The sequence below is a fragment of the Solea solea genome, chromosome 2, assembly GCF_958295425.1.
Source record: "Solea solea chromosome 2, fSolSol10.1, whole genome shotgun sequence".
NCBI lineage: Eukaryota > Metazoa > Chordata > Actinopteri > Pleuronectiformes > Soleidae > Solea > Solea solea.
Window position 1 is genome coordinate 34658638 of NC_081135.1, and position 24404 is coordinate 34683041.

Sequence of the window (24404 nt, forward strand, 5' to 3'; positions counted from 1 at the left end):
CATTAATGCATTCCCTACAACTGACACTGACCTTAACCATCACAACTAAGTGCCTAACCCTTAACTCTAAAACCAGGTCTTAAATCAATGGGTAGATCTGTGGCACAGCGAGTTGTCCTTGCTGCCAACGTGTCCCTGAACAAGACACCTGAACTAAAATGACAGGTGTGACGACAGCGTGAGTGGGTGAAGGTGTGATGAACGATGGCTGCACAAAGATGCAACTGTATGAATGTGTGAAAGTGTCATGTAACGCAGCTTTAACTGGTCAAGATCAGAAAACCACCGTATACAGAACTGTTTTTTGACGCAGTTGTGTCCACGTTGTCCGACAAAATCACTGCCAAGAGAATGCTGTTGATCTGAGGGCGACTTACCCTTAATCCTCACATTACAGAAACAAAGACAAGTGAACATAGACACACACAAGCTTTTCCCTGCCAATTATCACATGTCCACAAAATATTGAAAATATTTTATTAAAATAGCATCTTCACCTGAAACTGATAATGCACATCTTGAAATTTGACAAAAGTAAAACACCCGACAAAGGCGACGATGATGATGATGCTGATGCTGTAACAGTCTGATTGCACGAGCGTGACGCGCCGATGACGAGAGGACGAAAACATCCAGAGGAAAAAAAAAATCAAATCAAATAACAAAACAACCTTGAAACTGATCGACACAAATCACTGCGAGATTCTCACATCTGCGATTTAGAACAGCAAGAGCACAAATTCACAAAAGGCTGTGTTTTAGATTTTTCTTCTTCTTTCTTTCTTGATTCGGGTTTGTCCGTCCAACAAACAGCAGCAGCAGCAGCTCCAACACAAGGCAACACAAACTTCAAGTTTTTGAAAGACGCAGAAGATGCCTCTGCTTCTCGCAGAGACTCCATATCCCAGAATGCTCTGCTTTGCAGTGTATATAAACATGTGTCTCCTCAGAGGAGCCTGTGACGTCCTTCTGTGAGGTCCGTGGTGGAGTCAGACAGACACACGGACTCAGTTGTGTCTCGGTCTGCCCTTCTTCATGCGCGCCGCTTTGGGTTTGGGGATGTACTGGTTGTTGGCCTGGTGCTCCAGCTCTCTGCTGAAGTACTGGATGGTTTTGTTCAGTCCTTCCTCCAGTGGCACCTGTCACAACATGTGATGAGTTAGTTACTGAGTAACCAGGTTAATCTGCTCCGATGATGACAGAGTTAAACTCATGTATTCGTGTCAGCGGAGCCTCTCGCTGATATATGATGACGTTTTAACTAAAAAAATCATGAATACTTGCCGTATTTTAATCTTTTTCTTTTTCCAGGTATTATGTGAGGACGTTAAGGATGAGCTGATTAAGAATAAATCTGTTTTTCACCATTTCTGAGGAATAATATGCACATGAGCGTGTGCATGTGAAGGTGCAGGGACGGCAGAACAATGTCCAGAAGGAGGTACAGCCCAAGAAGATTCATTGATTAATCGAATATATACCGATTACTAAATTAATCTTTAATTAATTGTCTCTCAAGTGTCTTTAATAATTAAAACAAGTTCTCTGGTTTCCCCAGCTCCTTAAGTGTGAAAGAGTTATGGTTTCTTTGCTCTTTATAACAAAGAAATTAATAAAACTCAATAATAATTTTAGTTTGTAGATTCTATTTTCAACATTTACGGACATTTTATGGACAAAGCTAATTGATTAATTGAGAAAATAATTGACAGATTAATTGATTTTGAAAATAGTTGTTAGTTGCAGCCAGACTGAAGAAACTATTTTTGAACAGATGTGAATCTTCCTGTCAATCTCAACACATTTTTAAGTGAACTTAAATATATTTCCAGTCAAATCTTTTCCCCCCGTTGTGCTTGAGTTTTGTTGTGACACGTGACGGTTTATCTCAAACATACCACTGGCTCCCAGCCGAGCATCATCTTGGCTTTTCGGATGTCGGGTCTCCGCCTCTGTGGGTCGTCCTGCGCCTCTGGCAGGAACTGGATCTGACTGCCGCTCACTGTGAGTGTGTGAGTCACAAGAGCAAGCAAACAGAATTCCTGTGAGCACCGACTGAGCCACACAACATGCATCCTGAACAGTTTCCTGAACAGTTTCCTGCAGCTGGAGTCGCATGGTAACTGCCATGATAATTGTGAACCTTACCGACGAGACTTTTGATGAGACGGGCGAACTCCAGGATGGTGTGTTCCTCTGGGTTGCCCTGGAAACGCATGATACACACTTTTAATCACAGCGCGGTCAGCTGGAGACTTGGGCTCAATTTACATGGAAACACAACTTTCCTTGTTATTATTTATATTTAATATATAAAATAAATGAATGAGATGAACTTACCAGATTGACTGGACTGCTGATGTTACTGTTCATCAGCAAAACCAGGCCGTTCACCAGATCGCTGGAAAAAACAAATGAATGTGACATTAACATAATGTTTGTGGGAACATGATGATCATGAGACTAAAGGAGAAAAGAAGAAGAAGCTCTGTATTTTCTCCTGGACATCAGTCACGTTAGGCTTATCAATGAATCGGTTTGAAGATTTATTTATTTTTCATAATTAAAACTGAATCATTTTTGGTTTGTGGGCAAAACAAGACATTTCCAGGTTTGGCCAACACTGATCAAAACTTCGCGACATTTTATGAACCAAATAAATACTGGATTAGTCGAGAAAGTAATGGACGGATTAATCGATTATAAAAGTCATTGTTAGGTGCAGCCCTAAATAACTATACTTTTGTCTTTAAGGGCCCTCCTTGAAAATGAGATGGTTCATCTCAAGGGGTTCTTCCTCAAAGTTTAACTCGAAAAACAGTTAAATGTTGAGTTTCATTCTGAAATGATTGAATATCTATGTTTTAACAATGATTGTTTCATTACAAATGAAGAGTCCACACTGTTGTCCCAACATGAGGACGTGAGAGAACAGTAGTTACCTGCATTTATTTCCTGATTCGTATCGGTCACGCCTGGACTATCAGCTGTGAAAATAAAGTTTAATTTTCACCTCATTGTCAGTCAAATAAAACATCTCCTGTTGCTTTAGGTGTTTCTGGAAATATGCTCAGTTGACCTCGCTGGTTTTGAGGTTTTAATAACTTGTACACTCGTAGACGCAGATCGCTTCTCTCTGAAAACGCCTGATGATGTTCTCAAATGTCTTGTTTTTGTCCACAAACCAAAAATTATTTAGTTTTAATGATTAGTTTCTCCCTCAAGACATAATGAAAAACAAAGGTTTCCTTATTTTTGCACAATTTACAAATTCACATCCACAGAATTCACAACTGTGGATCATTCACGTGTCACATGATTCTTACGATGAGTAGAGTGACTCAACTCTCACTGCACCACATTCACTTCAGTTAGCTCCACGTTCTGCCATACCTCACATTTGCATGTGTGCATATATGTGCAGGTATTACGTCCACATACCAACGACAGCGAGAGTCTCGGGGGCAACGGGGGGAATAAATTATAAAAATACACACACGTATATATATATATATATATATATATATATAGTATAATATATGTATGTTGTAGAGGGTTATATAAATCAATACCATCAGAAAGTTTAGTTTTAAAAACTTGTGTTGTTTTATTTGGTGTTTATTAATTAGATATTTTGTTTTTAATCAAATTGAAGCAAAAAGTACTTTCAGTAAATTCAGGGTTTCTGAGTTTGAGTGGAGGCAACTTCCCTTAAGGACTCTGATATTTAAGTGTTTACAAAATGATAATCGCATGATTCCTCCATCATCAAACGCTCGGAGCCTCTGGACTATTTTCTCCCCAAACTAATGGAAATAATATCATTATCAACTGTTCATAAAGCAACAAATACAGAAACTGGAGAATTATTTGTTGGGTGACCAACAAATAATTAAATGTAATATGACATTTGTAGTCATATCAGTTAACGTCTTACCTGACATACTGAAAAGCTCGGGTTTGGGAACCACTACCATACACCTGTAACAATAACAACAGGACAGTTATCGTCAATTTTGTGTCATTTTACATGATTATGTTCCAAGTTTGTTTTTTTCATGAGAATCAAGACAAAGACAAGAGGTGTTGTGATGCGTACAGTCAGAGGTTCTCCCTGCAGAGCCTGCAGGATGAAGTTGCTGACAACACGTCCGTCGTTCATGTGCATACGGGAACCAAACGTGTTGAAGATTCTGGCCACTCTCACCTCCACTCCTTCCTGTGAGCACGGGAGAACTCAATATTAACTTTCACCACCTTATTATCCAATACTTTACACTTGTATTGTTAAGTTCAGTTCTAGATCGGCTTAGCTGTTTCTTTTGCTTTTCCATTAGGGTTAGCACCTGGTACCTGAGCCAGTCAACAGACTGCCGGTCACTGATTGGTCAGAGGGTGTCGTCACTGGAAGAGTCACGAGTGCGACACGAGAATCAAACCGAACAATACTGAACTGTAGATCAGTTAAAAAGATTTAGAAATCCTGAAAACGTGCAAACGTGTGTTTGTGTCGCGTATTAAAACGACGCCACGGCAGTTTTGCACAGCCCTGCCATTGTGACCACGCCCACATCGAGGAGGTACTATGAAGTAATGGAAAATGACGTGACTGATACCAAGTAGAGCCAAGTAGTGCTAGAACTGTATAATGGCAACGCGCCATAAGTAAACCTGGAGGATCCTACAGTTGAATTTTAGTGATAAATGTTAATATATTGTATATTCTACAAAGTGTTGAATTGTGCAGTGAGGAGCCACGACACGAAAATCAGGATGTATGCAAGTGTTGCGTTCATGGCAGAGAGAAAACATGTGCTTCTCATGTAGCGACATGTCACTATGTAACTTCAATATCAATTTATAAATAAATAAATGTCAATATTTTCTTGTTACTTTGAAATGTTAAGGTTTGGGAAACGCAGATAAACATCTTTCATCGTCTCATGTTTACTCGATTCAAAAGTCTAAAGCAACATATGTGTACATTTTCCAGCCTCCACTTATGAATTATGCAACTGTTGTGATTTATCATATGATCCCCAAGTTGCCTTTTAACATAAAGCCTGATGGAAAACTAGCCTGCAACAGTGACCCATTTTCCCCACTTTTTACACTTCTAGATTAATGAGCTGAAGTAGACTTTATGGTTCTGTACGCACAGAAACAAGGAATACGAGGAAATAAACAGGACCAACACAGAACCCGCAGATATAGAAAATAAAAAGAATCCATCCATGGGCCTTAAGAGTTCCAGCAGCACGGTGCGTGCATCAATACATACCACTTCAGGTGGGATGTACACTCGTTTCATGTCAAAGGACATGAATAAAAACATTAGAATTATGCAGACTGCCCCATTGAAAATGAAGGACATGAATTTAAATGGACAGAAACAGCAAATATATTCAAGAGAATGAGGCACAGGGACACAATGAGGACAGTATGATGAATAGGGCCTGGGTCGTAGGTGGGTACAGATACCCTCACTGTGTAGAACTGTAAATGACGGTGTGTTACATATACACATATTAAATATGTTAATACACATGTGAGTGGTTATACCAATGTATTTTATGACTGAGGAGAATAATGTGTCAAAAAAAAGAGTTAGAATTACGGCTTATTCCCCTCTAATTAGAATCCTAATTAATGTGCAATAAATCCAGTGCATCTGGGTGATTATGTAAAGCTAAATGGAGTGGTACGTTATCCATTTAAACTACATTAACGTCTGGCATTTAAATTCATAACACGAGTCTGCTCACATCAGATATGGGACTAATAAAGGACCATCTTATCTTATAGAAAGAGAAAAACACTAATTGTATATATGAATGCAAGGAAAATGATGTCAAAGGCCGTGAAAACAAACGTTAACAGCACAAAGAACAAGACGACGAAGGAACTAAACTATTGTTGCTGTTCTTTAGAACTTAAAGTTCTATAATATGGTGATAGTTTAAGGTTTATTTATTTCTGTGACCCTGTAAACACAATGATTTATCTTTGTGATTGTGAGTCACCATTTTGTTTTTATTTCACTTCCAACTTTGGTATTTGAGCACAATTTTCAGTCTGTTTTCAACACTACAGTCTGCATTAAACACCACATCAAGAGTGTGTGTAAACTTCCCACTAGGGCTGAAACAATTACTCAATCGATTATTAATCGATTACTAAACTATTTTGATGATCGATTAATCCGCTTGAGTGTTTTGAAGGAATGAAATCAGTTTTTCTGATTGTTCAGCTTCTTAAATGTGAATATTTTCTGGTTTCTTTGCTTAAAACAGAATCGTATTTGGACAAAAACAAGACATTTGAGAACATCATCCTTTCCAGGTTTGACAAACACTGATCAATATTTTCTGACATTTTATGGACCTAATGATTACTCGTTAGGAAAATTATCGACAGATTAATCGATTATGCAAATAATTGTTAGTTGCAGCCTTACTTCCCTCACATAATTACGTCATATAGGCTATGTATTTTTTATTTTTATTTTATCTTTTTCGTGCTAACTAATGAACTTGTGTCGTCATTGTTCTTTAGCCTGATGCTTTTTTCCAGCGAGGTTAAGGAACAGATGACAGCGCCTCACATTTTGACTTCTTCTCCTGATATTTACATGTGGTTGATGGTATAATTAATAGGGTTGTAAGAAAATATCGACTCGCTAAAGTATCACAATATTACACAATGCTGTACTGATGAGGAAGTACTTTTTACAGTGGTTTTCTGACGGCGCTTTTTGTTTGAATCCAAGGTGCCGAACCACAAGTCTCCCTCTCTTTCCACACCTCTCACTGTATATTATTATTTATGCAAATAACAGGTATTTTTCCTATATAGCCTATTTTCCATCACCTTGATTATAATATTCCAGTACGGCTGCAAGTGGTAATCATTTTGGCCACAAACCAAAATGATTCAGTTGCAATGATTTCATTGTTATACAGAGCAAAGAAATCAGAAAATAATCACATTAAAGAAGCTGAAAAATCCTAAAACTTGATTTAGTACTGAGAAAAAGCCTCAAACTGATAATTGATTATTAGTAATCGCGTCACAGTTTCAACTCTTTATCTATATCGTATTGACACCCCTGTTGGGATATGTATATTTCCACCAGTGTCTTACAGCCATAATAATAAGTTTAAATTGTGATGTCCGACATTTCTAATTCCAACAACACATAAAAAGCTGGTACGTAGTTTGCTCTCTGCATGAAAAGAAGGCACAAAAAGGCACTTTTTTCCTGTCCATTGTATAACCTACACTCATCACTCTGTGAAGGTTAATCAATTTTGATTACATGACTGCGCATTAGATGTAAATGTGTGATCTTCGTTCTCATCGGCACAAACAACTGACAGCTGGATATTGAGGAGCTGTCATTTCCAAGAATTCTCCCCCGTGAGTGTGAAAAATAAAATAATGGGCAGCTGAGGAGAAGCAGGAGATGAGGCAGATAAATAAATATCACCTGCCTGAAGGAAAGGCACGGCAATTCAATCATGCGAGATTATCAAAGGCTGGCGTCAATCACGTTCATAACGGGAAGAAAGAAGACATTTTCATTACACTTTCGCTTTTCAAAAGTGAACTTTTTCCTGGATTATTTGGAAACATTAGCTTTTGCTTGCCTAATACAGATATTACTTAATACCTGTAGGGTCACTGTCTTAAGAAGCAGCAGTAGCAAGACACTGGTAATAACACAGGTAGCCATAATTCAGGTTTTCTCTGCCATCGTCTTAAAGGCATAAAGGGGATCTACATAAAAGATGGCTGGAGTCATTTTTCCATCACCTTAATACATTGTGATATCATAAAAATTGTAAAAAAGGTATGTGGTAGTCTAATCCAGATTTAATTGAGATGATTATATTTTGGCTAAAGGCAGAATTTGCAGTATTAAGTGTCTTATCAAGTTATTCTACTCATGTACCTTGACCTTAACATTGACATCAATTATACCAGTCCCTGTAGCAACAAGGAAAAATAAATCATCAGCGTGAATGTGAATGAGGAATGATGATACCTGTTTCATGTAGGCGTAACACATAGTTTCTGCGACGCGTTTGCCCTCATCATAGCAAGCTCGGGGGCCGATGGGGTTCACGTGGCCCCAGTACTCCTCATTTTGTGGATGCACCTCTGGATCTGGAACAAAAAAAAAAGAAGAAAAAAACGTTTCAGGCTAATTTCAGTCTCCAGAGTGAGAGGAGCATGTTCACCAGGTTGCAATGTAAAATAAAATATGCAAGAACACATTCCCTGCTTATCTGTCACTCTCAACACCTCCACTGCCACAAAGCAGAGCTGCACAACTAAATTCAATGACTAGCTCTCGATAATTGTTTTTCACACACTCTGGGTGATTGCTCGGGGGGAAAAAAGATTTGGTATGTGCTGTCATACACTGAAACACTGTCTCACGAAATAGAAATGATTAAAAAAAAACACATACAACAAACATTATGATGCATTATGAACAATTTCATTTTGATTGCTGGGTATAATTTCATACAAATAAACAATCACAAAGTTGGAAAGAGGTGGCAGACAGCTGGATAATTGAAACATAAATACAACAACAACAATGAATCGAAGAATCAATGACATGGGGTGCATGTGCTGCAGCAGTGGAAAAGCTGCTACACATCTGTGATCAAGTATTCTGTGTACAGACCGAAAAATAATCACTGGACGGCATCTTTCTTACCTCCATAAACCTCAGACGTAGAAGCCAGGAGAAGTCTAGCACCCACGCGCTTGGCAAGACCTGAGAGGCAAACGACAAAAACACAGCAGTTCTCTTTAACGACAAAATATCAAACGGAAATCCAACAGTGGCTGCAAAGTAAACAGAAACAGATTACAGAGAAGATGGCACAAACAATGGCAAGAAACACAGGATGAATCCTGTGGAATGACCTTTTTTCTGATCTTTATCCAAGTCAGAAGTATTGACAACACAATCACAGTGCGCACAAGCTAATAACACAAACATCAGCATTTAATATTTTGTGCCGCGATTGAATGCATCCAAATAAGTCCAACTTTTATTGTGTTTAATAACACGTCAAAACCCCCCTTGGGCAAAAGAAATGACTTCAACCAAGCCGTTCCTATAAAAGAAGATCAGAGGTTCACATTCTTCATCACTGAAGTGCTTCAGCTCTGCCTTATTAAAAGGTCATTCCACAGCATCTCTACTGGGATTAAGGTACGGACTTTGACTGGGGTCACTCCAGAAAGTAGATTTACTCAGTTTGAAGTCAATCTGACCTGGATTTGCTTTGGCATTCATGGTCTCGCCCCTGCCACACCCCACAGCTCCTGTTGAGCTTCAGCTGATGAGCAGCAACCCTGATATTATCCACCAAGATACCTTGATAAACTTAGGAATTCTTATTGCCCCAGATGATGCCGAGCTCCCCGGGCCCAGAGCCAGCATCTCAAACCACGATGCTGAGGGGGCATCAAGTTCTTACTTGTTATTGGCTTTTTATCAACGTTTTGAGAGCCTTAAAAACACTATTTTTGGCAAATGTGTCCCAGAGAAAAAACTAAACTGAAAGTTCCCCCTTTGCGTTTTTATGTATATGACCAATACGTAACTTTAGGAAAAAATGTCATAGTCTCACCCATCGAAACCTAAACCTTTACCCTGGTAGCTTTTTGTGCATGCTCCATGTCTCTTCTCTATTTTGGAGTATTTATATGGCAAGATAATAGTGCTACATAGAGGCCTGACATACTGTATATACTCCAGCATCGTTTGTATGTATACAGAAAACTTTTATAAAGATTGTATAGATTTTGTTTTTACCCCTGTTTTTTTCCGCAATGCCCCAGAATATTATCAAAGTTTGTGTGCATGCTCCATGCGACGGTTGTTCTGCTGAAGAACAGCATTGCGGAGATTAAAATATAAAGGGAAAAGAAAAAGTGGGCAAAGAGTGTATAATTAGTAATAGATTTTAAAGTATGTGTTGCAGTTGAAAGCTTAATGAGTGTTATTAGTGAGATGGAAGAAAAGACCTGCCTCCCACACTAAATGTTCTCCTCAATTTCATTTAATGCACAGGTAACTCTGAACTAGTACACTGTTCAGGATCCACCATCTCCCATGACCTAAAGTGGGCACCAAACATCGACTCCATAGTCAAAAAGGCCCAGCAGAGGCTTTACTTCCTGCGACAGCTCAGGAAGTACAACCTGCCCCAGGAGCTGCTGATCCAGTTCTACACAGCAATAGTCCAGTCTGTTCTCTGCACCTCCATCATCGTTTGGTTTGCATCAGCCACCAAACAGGACAGAAACAGACTGAATTGCACCATCAGGACTGCAGAGAGAATCATTGGTGTCAAACTGCCCACCATCCAGGACTTGAACACATCCAGAGTCAAGAAACGGGCAGGTAGTATCTCTGCAGATCCATCACATCCCGGAAATAACCTGTTTGATCTTCTTCCCTCTGGCAGGCGTTACAGAACACTGTACACCAAAACTGCTAGACACAAGAACAGTTTCTTCCCCCAGGCCGTCACATTACTGAACACTTGACCAGTTTATTTGTTTACTTATCTATTCACTATCTGCACTTTATCGTTTATATATATATATATTTAAAAATAAACCGGACCTCTGGTCACCTTTTTTATTCACTCTTGTCAAATGTATGTTAAGTTATGTTGATGTCTATGTTTCATGTACAGCGTGTGTTTGAAAAACCAGAGTCGAATTCCTTGTATGTGTTACATACTTGGCCAATAAAGCTGATTCTGATTCTGATTCTGTTGAAAACAAAAGCTGATAATACAATGGAGGGAGAGGACTGGTCTGGTAAGCATTGTGGTTCCCTCCCTTTTCAGCCACACCAACTATAAAGCGAAGGGAAGAAACAAAATATGATTGAATACATTTTTCGAAGCCTGTCAAGTGACCCGCTCAACAGTTATGCGAGGGAAGAGGAGTTGGTGCTGCACTGTATCGCACTCTGGGAGACAGGTTGGAAGTGAGGATTTTAGTGATTTCTACGGTGGCCGACAGGGGCAAACGCACTGCAACGACACAAAACACATGCAGGAGGAGAAATGAGCTGAATATTCACAAACGCTGCGGATTCCCAAAACACCAGCAAGTCTCAAAGCATTTGCTTTGCCCCTCCGCAGCGTTTGTGAATATGCAGCTCAATTGTGCTCCTGCATGTGTCGGCCACCGTAGATTTCTACTGATATCTCTTGCATGTTTCATCCAAACACCGTCAGAGTCGGTGCTTACTAAGTCACCTGCTGAGCTCGAAGCCTGTCAAGCAAACTGTTGGGGCAGTTATGTGATTAAGAGCCAGACAGACAGACAGACTTACATTTATAGACTGATACTCACCGAGCATGTTAAGAGTGCCAATGGTGTTGGTCTTGAGAGTTTTAATGGGATTGTACATGTAGTTGGGAGGAGAGGCTGGAGACGCCAGGTGATAGATTTGATCCACTGTGGAAAACAGGTTAAAAAAAATTAATATATATATATAACAATTTTTGAAAGTATATACATACACATATATATATATATATATATATATATATACACACATATATATACATATACACACATATATATACATATACACACATATACATATATATTATTATTATTTCCCCTCAAAACAGGAGAAAGGGGAAAAAACCAAGGGGTGACATCACGGCGAGTTGCCGTTTGTGAGGCAAATGACTACACCTGACTGATTCACTCTCTTTTGTTTTTCTAAATGCTGCAGCAGTAATGTCCTTGCATTACAGTGACAGTGAAGCATAATAAGAGAAATGCTGAATGAATCTGTAACTGAATATAGTTCAGCGCAAAGACACTTCTAGAAAAAACAATGATCCGTGAAACATAAATGTCATTACCCACCCATGTCCTCAACAATGGACTCAGGGACGCAGCATGAACGTGTTAGTGAATGTGAGAGTGAGTGCTACAGGGAGTATTGAGGTGTATGAACTTAGAAGAACACATTAACACAGCTATTGTTTAATCCTCAAATGTATTAAGTATGGACATTAACAAGTAAACATGAGACAATAGGGTATTCTGGACAGATGACATTCAGACGCGCTTTGCAATATGCATCCTGTATATAACAGGAAGCTTGAGGGTCTGTTCTGGACATGGTGTGTTAAGGAAGTATAGATGTCTCTTGTTTGACTAAATGCTGATATTGTCACAACTTGTTCCATACAATTTATAGATCATGAGACAGTTTGGTATATCCAGACCCGACTTGTTTTTCAAGTAAACGTTGCCCCATGGAAACAGGAGCAAAGCGGGTGTCGGAACATGTGATGCCTACAATGATAATGCTCGATAATCTATATAAGGTTAGTTTTGCTTTACTGAGGTAGAATTGTTGTGAGATTCGGCAGGAACACATTCTCCCAAGCTGCTGCAGAGCTTGGTCTGATGCCTGACTTGTAACCAAATAAATAATAATAATAATAATAATAATAATACATCACATTTATATAGCGCTTTTCTCGATACTCAAAGACGCTGAATAAAATCCCTTTGTACGGTACGAGTCCTGTGTCAAAGGGGTTTCTTTCCACACCATCAACTCATCACCTATTGTCCGTAAGAAGGAAGCCTGACAAAAACGACAGTATTGAATAATTTATCCAAGGTTTACTTTTGTATTCACCTTTAAAACATGTGGTGCTGTGCTGAAGAGCGAGAAGGACGATGTGATTGATTTATTGGATAATTGTCACATAATACACACAATACTTTCACTATGCAGTCGCCAACCTTCAATGCCAACATGTGTGGACTGGGCATGCTCCAGGGCCCCTGTTGTTGAGCAAGAATGCATCCACAAAAAAGACAGGAACATGAGTCCATTGTCCTCTACAACAATATAGAACGACTTCAATAACTTCTTCCGCCTTTGCCGTCACATGTTCTGCCACTAGATGTCATCTCTCTGCGCTCTAAACCATTCCATTCATCACTTCATGTTTCCGGGTGAATAAACACCTACTATAGGCTTCTGACCTTCTGATTCATAGCTCAAATCATTTGTCACTTTCCATAGCTAGTTCCAGCGGTTCTCTCGAAATTTCTCCTCTATGTGAATGGACTAATTTTTTTTTGCCATGAAAGAAAAAATATAGGAGACCATGACATCAGATTGTCATAAAAGAAAGAGCACGCACCAGAGAGTGTGAATTTGTATGTATCCAGGTTTTTCCATTTTTTTTACTCCACTACCACTGCTGTGTCTTTCACCTTATCTGCACGAATCCATCTGCAGTTGGTGAAACACACATTTTATATCAGGTATTATGTTTAATCTCAATGATGCATATGTGGTGCATGCGTAGGTTTACTCTGGGTTCCCCAGCTTCCTCCCACAGTGCAAAAACATGCCATATGGGGATTAGGTAAATTGGGCACTCTAAATTGGCCGTAGGTGTGGGAGTGAACGGTTGAATGGTTGTTTGTCTCTATATGTGGCCCTGCGATGGACAAAAATGTGTTTAAAAATACATTTACTAAAAAATACTGTGGTCCAAAATGGCAGCCTATGTAGAGCAGACCCAACTCCTGGTATAGGTGCATTATGACACACAACCTTTAAGTGGGATTACATGTAATACATTTGAGATCAAGTATAAAAGATGAAATTTAAAATGTGAATTCAATGTAGAATATGAAAATATTTTTGGACAATATGATCACATATTAGGGCTGCACCAACGTAAAATCGCAATCTCGCTTCAGAACTACACGTGATCTCATTTCTAAATGACTCATTTCATGAGCTGCATCGCAAATAAACAATCCTATTTTCCTCTCTGAGTCTCTCACCCCAAACGCAGCCTTGTCGCCTTCTCTCTCAACACATGACGGGCATTTAAGTCACATGATTCAGTGGAGACGGAAGTCCGTCTGCAGTTGAGAGTTCACAAGCAGCGGCACAAAGTGAGTGCGGCTCGGAACATCGGAGAAAGTGCGCGCTAAGGAGAAATAATTACAAAATGGATGGTGATGAAAACCCAGGTGGTAGTGACGAGAATCACACACCCACCCCACCCGAGTTTGTGCTGAAAAAAGGTTTGCAGGCTTTTAGCAGTGCTGTCGCAAAATACACCAGACTCCTCTGTAAATAATGACATTTTAGACATTTCCTTTGCTAAATGCTGGAGATTAACCCACGTTTTCAGGATTTTTAAGTCTTTTTAACTGAGCTACAGTTCGGCATTATTTCGGCTTGATACTTGTGCTGCAAAGGTTTTTTTTTTTTTTCAAGTGCACATTAGCATGATAAACTGTGTGTTCATCACAAAATGAAAATCTGACTTCTTCACCTGCAAACAGTGTAGCCCTTATTACCCATGTGCTGTGATATTTACAGCTGAAGCTATAGGCCCGATTGTTGCATAACGAAATTCCCATGTCTATTTACGGCAACCCATAATTAACGTATGCTGCAGGTTTGGACCTCACTATCAACCCTCAGCTTGCACCGTTTCTCTGCCTTTGTCGAAAACAAAAAAGATCCGAGATGGAAAAGGGCTTTATCACAGACAATACATATTCATCTAAAAAGAAAAATGTGTTGATCGGCCCATGGCAACCCCTGCATAACAGGCACTGTTTTCACTGCTGCCACAGAGGTACACCACTTGTTTATGTTCACAAGGACAACACCTTTAGCGAGTGTGAATGGACAGGCGTGTCCATTGTCATCGTGTTTATGCAGTTGCACGCCTGCGTCTGTGTGTCAGCGGTAGTGTTGTGTGAGGAGAGAGAAGAGCAGGGAGAGGCGCTGAGAGAAAATCAAAACTACAGATGCAGCTGTAACAGGGGAAAAAAAGAAATCGTGTTGTTGACCCATCTTCAAATTTGTGGAAGTGGCCACAAATAATCGACCTTCATGCCCTGACAAGTAAATGGTCTGTATTTATATAGCGTTTTTCTTGTCTTTAAGTTTTGTCATTCACCCATTCACTCACTCTTTCATACAGCACATCTTAGTGCTGTGTGAGTGGTCAAGCAAGAGTGTGTGTGTGTGTGCGTCTGTTAACATGGGTAAATTGCAGTTACTAACACAGTTACTTCTTCAGCTAAGCCTCAGGGGAGTCAAAGGAGTGGGTGATCGGATCTAAAGACTATCACGTCTGAAGAACAGGGCCAAAGATACATTCAGGACAGGTGAAAGTGAGTCACTTGTGTGTGTGCTTGTGTCATTGTTACTCACCCTCTATATAGAGAGGCTCCACCACATCATGATTGATGAGCTCAAAGTTCTCGTGGCCAATCCAGTGCTCCACGTTTCTCTTCCTCCCCGTGAAGAAGTTGTCCACCACCGTCACCTCGTGGCCGTCCATCATCAGTTTGTCAGTCAGGTGGGAACCCACGAAACCGGCACCTCCAGTAATCTAATTGCAGGACAACATGCACGTTTTATGAACATGACTGTATGTCCAGCCTTTCCGAGGAGTAAGTAAATGACCTTTAAGGCTGTTCCAAAACCCTGGTTTCAGTTCAATACATGAGTTACACAAATAAGATCTAGCATTTTCTTTGAGAAACTAAACTACCTGAAAATAACTACAAGAGTCTTCAAGGTCATTAATAGGTCCAGAACTGACCCTTAAGCAGCCCTTGGGTCTTCTGATGCGTTTCAATGTACACATTCAATTAAGCCATAATGATACGGGAAGATGGTAAACGTGTAAAGTGCATTTCATACAGAGAAGCGGCTCAGCTGTGGGTAATGACCTCAGTATCGCAGTTATATTAAGTGTGAGTGTGATATTGGTTTTTTTTGCATACCAAAATTCTCTTCCGGTCCTTTTCTGAAAGGAATTTGACAGGTGGGTATTTCTGAGAAAAACTAGAGGAGACAAGAGAAGAAGCAAAGACAAACTCGTTAGTGGTAAACATTATGCAAGAAATGCAGCATGGTAGCTTAACTCATTGGCTGCCAGCCATTTCCAACGCAGTGGCCGAATTTAACGTCTATAGCAGACTGCTATAGACGTCAAATTCCCCGAGGAAATAAAGATATTTTTCCATGCCTGCTCTCATATCGCGCATCTAAGGGGAACTCATTTGCCTCACCTGTCTGATTTCAGTGCACTGAAGCATTATGACATCTTAACTGTATCCAGAGTGAAGAAGGGTGATTTCTTTCAGTGATATAATTTACGCATGAGTAACATGAGTAATTATATCCTGGTCAATTTTGATTTAGCAAGACCTCATTGAAATAATGATTTCTATGAAATAATAAAGAACACACAGTAGGAACATGAGGTAGGAACTAGAAGCCTTTCCTCAGCCTCTATAGGTGACAGTGATGTGACACTTATTATCTCGGGCAGAACGTCAGTAGCTGCACTGATGAGCCTGTGCCTGCAACACTCTAAGATGGTTTTGCAGGGGAATTTCACTGAAATGCGTCATCATGAGGGCATATATAATGGAGTACAGCACGGTAACAAAGGGCTCATGATGGGAAATGATGAGATTTCATTCACAATTCCAAGTGAAAAGCAGTTTCTTGCAAAAAACAGAAATGATGTACGTATTTGCATGCAGGTGTGAGATCTTTTCACATGGAGATGCATCCTGATGCTTGATCTGAGCCAATATGCCCATGGCTGTGATCCCATTGTTTCACACTGAAAAACAATCTGCTTATGTTAGAATTACGGACGTTCTCTCAATAATTACAAAAATGATATGTGGTTGAGAGACGGTGGCATGCAGGGTGCAGAGTGTGTTCAACACAAGGAACTGTGCATGCTTCCACACAGACGTGATGTTACAGACAGTACAGTGTCTCACACATGTTGATGAGCTACTTGTGTAACTGTAACGTACGCGTCGGTGACCAGAAATTCAGGCGTCACCTGCAACCAGGCAACTTCGGGACTGTACCAGCTGTCGATCACGCTGGTGTCCACTGATGTGTGCTGTGTTATTAAACTGACGTCATGTACTATTTAAAAAGACCCGAAAGAAGCTCACAGCCTAAATGACTAGCACCTAAATTACTTTCTTCTTGCAAAGAAGCTATATTTTGGATGACTTGCTCAATTGATATTCCTGTTGTCAGTCAACCATCTTGGCATTGACCGATGAGGAATATGACTCAGTTTTTCAGAAACAATGGAACAGTAAACATCTGGTTTGTTTCAGGGTCACATGACTCTTTAATCTGTTTTGAGCCAACTAGAGAGCAAAGCCATGCAGATCAGTCCGACTCGTTTAAAAATTGCAGATACACACCTTTGCTCGAGATCGCGGATCTTCTCTCTTAACGGAGCCACGGCCTAAAGACAGATGACAAGAGCACACGCCAATAACAATATTAAATGGATCATACAATGCATCTTGAAAGACATGTTACTGCGCCTGAATGTAGATTAACTTCAAGTAGGCTTGAGGCTCAGTTCATTTTCTTGTTGACTTTTTTAAGTAGGCTTTAACCACAAATGCTTATGTGATATTGTAAGAAAAACAATCCATAGCTGGTGTCAGTTCACTGATGGAGACCTAGAGACAGTAACCAGGCTTGAGAAATAACCTATTAAATATATTTCATCTGGGGGATTGAGTGCTTTAGTTTTTCCTCGCACAGCTTTCTGCATTATTCAACACCCAGGACTCCCAGAATCAGAGCCGTCACTTTTCTATAATTAGAAATAAAGTGGGGACATAGAGCAGACTAGATCTAAAAAGGTGTGACAGGTGCAACAGTTCCCGCTGATACTCTGCAATCAAGTTACCATCCCCTCCTCCTCCTCCTCCCTCTTTGGCTAGATCCACCCCTGACACATGAGAAATAAATGAAAGACTGATCCAATGGTCATCTGCATGATCCACTTCATAGTCTTGTAGTCTTGCCAACTGACTTACAGTTGAGTGGAAGCCAGACAAAATTCTGCACCCGACCCTCCTGGTTGAGGAGTTGGACGTGGGGATCAACAACACCGCCTACCAACTAATCACAGGAGCTACAGCGACTATCCCTTTGGCCCAGTTCATTCTTGGTAGCACTAACATGGGCATGAGACAATCCGATCTACACCTGGCGTCAGAATACGCCTCCAGTTGTGAGTGGATCTCCTTTTCCTACACTATATATACAAACCAAATGTGTTGATGCTTTTAACCAGTCGTGCTATGACACCAGTCAACGCCTGACATTTAAATATGCTGCTTTTAAATAAAACAACCTGACCACAATAGGTCGCTCAAGAAGACACACGGAGGAACACTCTAAAACCCAGGGAAATGCCACAGTTCATGGTGAGCAGATGGAAGCAGGTGATTACAGACTCCAGATACAATGTAGTGGCAATAATCTCATAATGAGCAGCAATCGGAAAGAACCAGCCACAAAAATGTGAACAGTAATAACAGGTGAACAGATATGGCCAGCTTTAGAATTATGAACAGCAGGTTTGAAAATTCTGGTTTGGTTTGATCTGGCAAAAGTCTGAACCCACACAACGATTCTTCTAGGTTAGGCTACGAGGGGGGGGGAACATTCTGGTAAATACACATTATTATTATTTCATTAAGAAAGACAAATACAGATAAATAACATCCAACACAGCTCATACACAGAGCATACACACACGCATAAGACCTGCAAGGGTCGACAGATTATACCAGCCTTGTTGGTCGAGCTCACCTCATCGATTCTCTGCTCAATCTTGATTTCTCCGTGTTCCTGTAATGATCTGGGGTCAAAGTACAAAGAGAAGAAGAGGGTGATGACATGATGGAAGAGATAATTACAAGCCCAGAGAAAATAACTCGCCATGTCAAGCACACTGGGATTTATAAAGAAAATAAATAAAAAAAAAATGCCAAGGTACATGTGAATTTTTTTATCTCTGAATATAGCAAAATCTAATTTGGCTATATGCCATGCGTCTGCTTATAAAATATAGATATACTACTATTATACTCTAGTATATTCTACTATGTCTACTGTGTGCCAACTGGCCGTGTCAAATTTAAAAAAAACTGAGAAATATTTGCATGACTAATGTTTTACTGTACCTCATGTTTGTGTATGTTCCCCAGACAGCTGGAAGAGAAAAGCACAGGATTCATGTAAATACACAGTATAGACCAGTGACACATGCTAGTATACTAGTCTGTCTAATGTCACAAATCAATACTGCTAAACTAGTCAAACGAGGGCAAAGAAACTCCAACAGCTGTGCCCTTCAATGAGAAAATTGCAAATCAGTGAGCAGGGGCCCGTTTCAGAAAGCAGGTCTAGTCAAAACTCTGAGTTAGTTAACCCTGAGATGAGGGAAACTCTGGTTTTTCGGTGGGGGGTTGCGGAACCGGCGCTTGCACGTGCCTCTGAGCGAGGACTTGGTGAATTTCCACCGGCTGTACTCACCTCGGCACGGCACAACACGTTTTAGGTTGCATCTCCACTACAAAAAAGTACATACTCAACTCAACACATCCATTATTACAAGCCTGTACGTCTACTTGCCTTAAGTCAGAACATATCGCCACATATCCAACCTCCACACACGCATCACATCTGAATCACATAAAACAATATTTTGTCAATATCTTAAGAGACGCCCTCAAAATCTCACAAATCATTAACATCATAGTGTTCATTTATTGACTCCTGTCTTCACTCCTGTTTTTGAAGATAAATGTCATGGTCACTGACATGCGTGAATATTTCTGCTCAACTGGATTAAAATGGAGGCTGTGCTCTTTGTTTACCCGTTGCCATGGTGAATTGTAGTATCAGAGCTCCATTGATGATGGCTTTTTTCATTCCCAACGCCAAGTTAATAAGGTTTTAACTCAAAGTTTGCTGAACCTGCTTTCTGAAACGGGCCCCAGATGTCTGAAGAATGATGATTTCCATACTGATCCTTTAGATCAGTCCTCAGTCATCAGCAGCCAGAGGAGCCACAGAAGCCTCAGCAACAGGTTTCTCCTCCCAAAGTACAGGACCAACAGGGGGACACATTTGTCCCAGGGGGGGGAGGAGGGCAAACAAAACAAACAGTATGAACTAGGGTTACCCTAACCCTAACCCTATATATATATATACATATACACACATATATACACACATATGTGTATATATATATATATATATATATATATATATATATATATATATATATATATATATATAGCATAGTTCATTTTTATCTTATTTAATTTTATTCTATATTTCATTCTATATTGTATGGTGTTTGATACCTGGGGTGGTTCTCTTTCCGGTCTCATGTAAAGTGTGACTCTAACTTTAACAGTGCTGTGTGTGGATGTTGGCGCTGTTAATTTCCCCGAGGGAACCTCCCAAAGGGATTAATAAAGTTGTCTGTCTGTCTAGATCAGATGTGACATTAGATACCTGGGTAATATCCTGTCTCACAAATCTAGTTATGCACGGTCATTTTACCACACCATCCAAGTTCATTTGTTTTAATCGTCACACAAGGGCTTATTGTCACAATCGATGAATCTGACGATTACTTCCTTGTCTAATTGAGCGCTTGATTGCATTGAAAAATGTTGATCTTGAAATGATGACATTTTTTTCTTGTCTTGTTTTTTCCACAAACCAAAATTAATCTGTTTTAATGATTGTGTTGTTATATGGTGCACAGAAACCAGAAAATATTCACATTTAAGACACTGAAAAAAAAAAAATCAGAAATCAGGGCTGCATCGATTATTTAATTAATTGTCAACTATTTTGATCATCAATTAATCGGTTTGAGTGTGTCTGATTTTTCAGCTTTTTAATTTTTTTTTTTGGTTTCATTTCATTTTGAGGTTTGGTTAAACACAGATAAATATTAATCAACATTTTCTGACATCTTACAGACCAGACTAGAATCTTCTAGATAATCAAAATAGTTGACAATTACTTTAGTAATCGATTAATAATCAATTAATCGAATGACCGTTGCAGCCCTTTATATCAGGGAATTAATTAAGATGACACAAGTCATTGAAACGCCAGCCTTGGTGGACTCAACAAGTGTAAATTTTGTACCATTTAACATTTTCTACAACACAAATTCAATACCTAAAATCTTCCCAAAATTAAAAGGAAGTTCAATGAGAAGACAATATATACAATATCGTTCAAAATCGAACATATCATTTAATAAGTTAATGAACAAACAGGTTTGTTTAATTGACAATTACATTTACGATTTAACTGCGATCATTAAAAAGACATTAAATCTAAACCTGTTAATAGATTTGAATCATTGGCCACAACGCTTCAAAGTCATTAAGCTCTTTGAGGCGCTTTTAGTTGCAACTCGTCTTGTGCGATCTATTCAACATCCTTTAATTCACTGTGAATTCACGGCAGTCAATGTGGGAGAGGAGTGAGCCCCACACCACCACCACCAACAACAAAGCTGGCCATATGGTGTCACAGACTGCTGAAATGGAGGCAAGGCCAGTGGACAAAGCCAAGACCAATATGAACTCAGACAGCTCATTAAGACGTTAAGACTCAGAACAGACAAATGATACAGAGGAAAATATACATACACCAGGTCAAAGGAGAAGTCAAATTGATACAGAGCAAAGCGGCTGAGAAAGAGAAAGTGCTCCGTCAGTTTATTTAATATAAATGATGAATCGGAATAATTTAGCAACCATTATAGTATTTAGCAGGTGTATTTGTAATAACATCTATTAAAATAGGTATGTACATTACACCACGGTGCTACAATTTAAACCTACAACACGCCAAATATTCAAGGGTAGATTTCATTAACATTATGATGTTAAATGTGCACACACAATTAATTATGTGATAATAACTAATGATGAGCCAATACAACAATCAGTATTGTGTCTCAGGTTGCAAAATACCAGGAATTGTCATGTGTAATAACAAGAATAAACTGGCAATTTTCAACTTGGGAATTTGTAAGACAGTTGGTAAAAAAAAATAGTTTGTTGCATAACCTTGGCCAAAACAATCAGATGTGATGCAAAAAAAATAGTGCTATTGCCCAATAATGTCTGTAAGGAATATTTTAGAAACACATTTCACTCAACATTTATGTGTTTGTTGCTCCGTTTAGGAATTAAGTATTGAAAAGGTTCTACTCACAAATTAATCTAATCATTTGTTTTTAATTTGTATTATTTTGCATGCATGAATCTCTGCTTGTGACAGTACATAAATGTTTATATTTGTATACGACTCAGTTTCTTTTAATTATCCAAAAGTTCCAGTTAATACTCATTAATCCACATCATGCCCATGGGAAGTTTCCAATTTGGAATTAAAGGTGACATAGACCGGAAGCTCCAATTAACGCTGCGTTTTTTGTGTGTATCTACGTCATTACCTCGTTTATGAAACCCTACAGTTTCAGAACAAACAGTTCAGCCACTGCTGAGAAAATAGTGTTGTATTGTTTTCCTGGGCTCTGCGAAGCGGATCGACACTTCCTTAATTTGATGTCGTCATCAGAAATCCTCACCACCGTAGCGCCTCCCGGTGCGGGCACTAGTCTGGGCACATCCGGTTGCGTACATTCAACCGCAGAAGAAGAAGAAGAACTAGTCTCGTTGTAGCTGCTGAGATGCAGAGCATCCACCGTGCCAGAGGGGGAGCTGTGTATCTGAGCGCTGGCCTATCTATTACGTCACTTCCAGGTACCTGGCCAATCACAGGACAGTAGGAAAGCTCTCAGCGCGGCTGACGAGAGCGTCAGCGAGGAGATATTTTGATCGGCTCGTTTGCAGCGATTAGGAGGTTTTTAATCATGAAAACAAGTTAATATATGTAAGTAGACCTCCATAACTAACATATATGTGTGATACAAGCATTCTATGTCGCCTTTAACTAAAGTTTGCATTGCATGGAAAGGTCCTGGAAATGTACCAGGCACTTTCCACCCCTTTGCAATCCTAGCTGAATCAATATATATCCCAAAAATCCTGAACACCGCAATACTTTGCTAAGCCCAGATTGTAAATATATTCATACAAAGCAGCAACAACATTTGACTTGAGTGAGTCATATTGATAAAGAAGTGGAATATTTGCCAGACAGGTACAGTGTTGTAAACCTTAAATGGCTGATGATAAAGTTTGGTAGTTTAAGGTTCATACTGATATCAGTTGACAATCAAGGGTGTGTTATAGGACATGGTACAATATTATGGAGCCACAATAAATGGTTTCATGTGTGACCATTAAGACCTGGAGAGAAAAGTTATTTTTTTTCCCCTCTAAATATGCAGTGTTCTTCAAAAAAAAAAAAAAAAATACCAAAGTTATACTAGGAATATGTAAATGTACTTACAGGCAATGTAGGCGACCAAAGCTAGGACAAAAAGTAGCTTCATCATTCTTCTCTTAAATCCTGATATCAGCCAGATGATCCGCTTCATCATCCAGGAAACAGAACGACTAAGCAACGCTCTCTCTCTCAAGTCCAGCTACAGCATTGTGGGTTACAAGTGCTCATGTCCTCTGTGTTTGTAACCTTTAATTTTTCTTTCTTTTTTGACGATTGACAAACGATAGAGGTGGCGAAGTCATGTAAACAAAGTCAATAGCTACAGGCAACGTTAGCCGCTTCTGCTACGTCAACAGCAGCAGGGGCAGTTTACGTGGCTAGCAACGTTCACACAGCACAGGTAGCAAAATCCAGTATCAGATGTCAAACTACCGCTGCGACTGTCAACATTCACAATGACGTAGCCCGGTCCGTCAGCGCCATGTATCACCCCCGACATGAAAGACACACGTTATATTACGAAACATGTGTGTCCTACGTTGACATGTTGAAGACACATTCGACTCGCGACGACGGTTAGCATAGAAACTAGCACTTGGCTGCGTCAGCTAGCGAGGCACTGGCACTGTGTGTCCCTACCGTATATAGAGTCCGCTGGGATAAAAAAACAAAAAGAACACACGCGAATTGTGACACTTGAAAGCACCGTGTAGAGTTTGGAGGACACGCAGCAGCTGTTCGTTGTGTCGTAGGACACATAACGGTGTTTGCTCTGTTCTGTTGGGCCGGAGGGATAGCATGTGAGCGATGCGCTCATCGCTTGATTTAGTAGCCTGGCTTCTCCGACTCCTGAGACGCTCGTTTGTCTCGGCGAGAATCTTCCGACGACAACAACAACAGTCTTTATTTTTTGTCTCTTCTAAGTCAACACACCACTGGTACTTATCATTTCTACAGTAACACAACGCTGTTCTTATTCTTGGTTTAATAAATTATTATTTTTGTTTCTCAAAGTCGTTTTCAACATTGACACAATGACCCATTCATGCATCCATTCATTCATTCATTCCACCACAGCAAACTTTCCACG

General features: G+C 39.7%; 1 protein-coding gene across 1 annotated transcript; it reads right to left on the reverse strand.

The window, feature by feature from the left end:
- Positions 1-463: 463 nt before the first annotated feature.
- Positions 464-24146, reverse strand: uxs1 (UDP-glucuronate decarboxylase 1). The gene is made up of 15 exons (XM_058623201.1): positions 23378-24146; positions 19102-19129; positions 18728-18776; positions 17317-17360; positions 15856-15916; positions 15278-15458; positions 11401-11505; positions 8732-8791; positions 8048-8169; positions 4100-4219; positions 3938-3981; positions 2341-2401; positions 2149-2206; positions 1899-2002; positions 464-1139 (listed from the first exon to the last, which is right to left on the reverse strand). The coding sequence occupies exons 1-15, from the start codon at positions 23466-23468 to the stop codon at positions 1008-1010; spliced, it is 1260 nt and encodes a 419-aa protein (XP_058479184.1). The 5' UTR covers positions 23469-24146; the 3' UTR covers positions 464-1007.
- Positions 24147-24404: the final 258 nt, after the last annotated feature.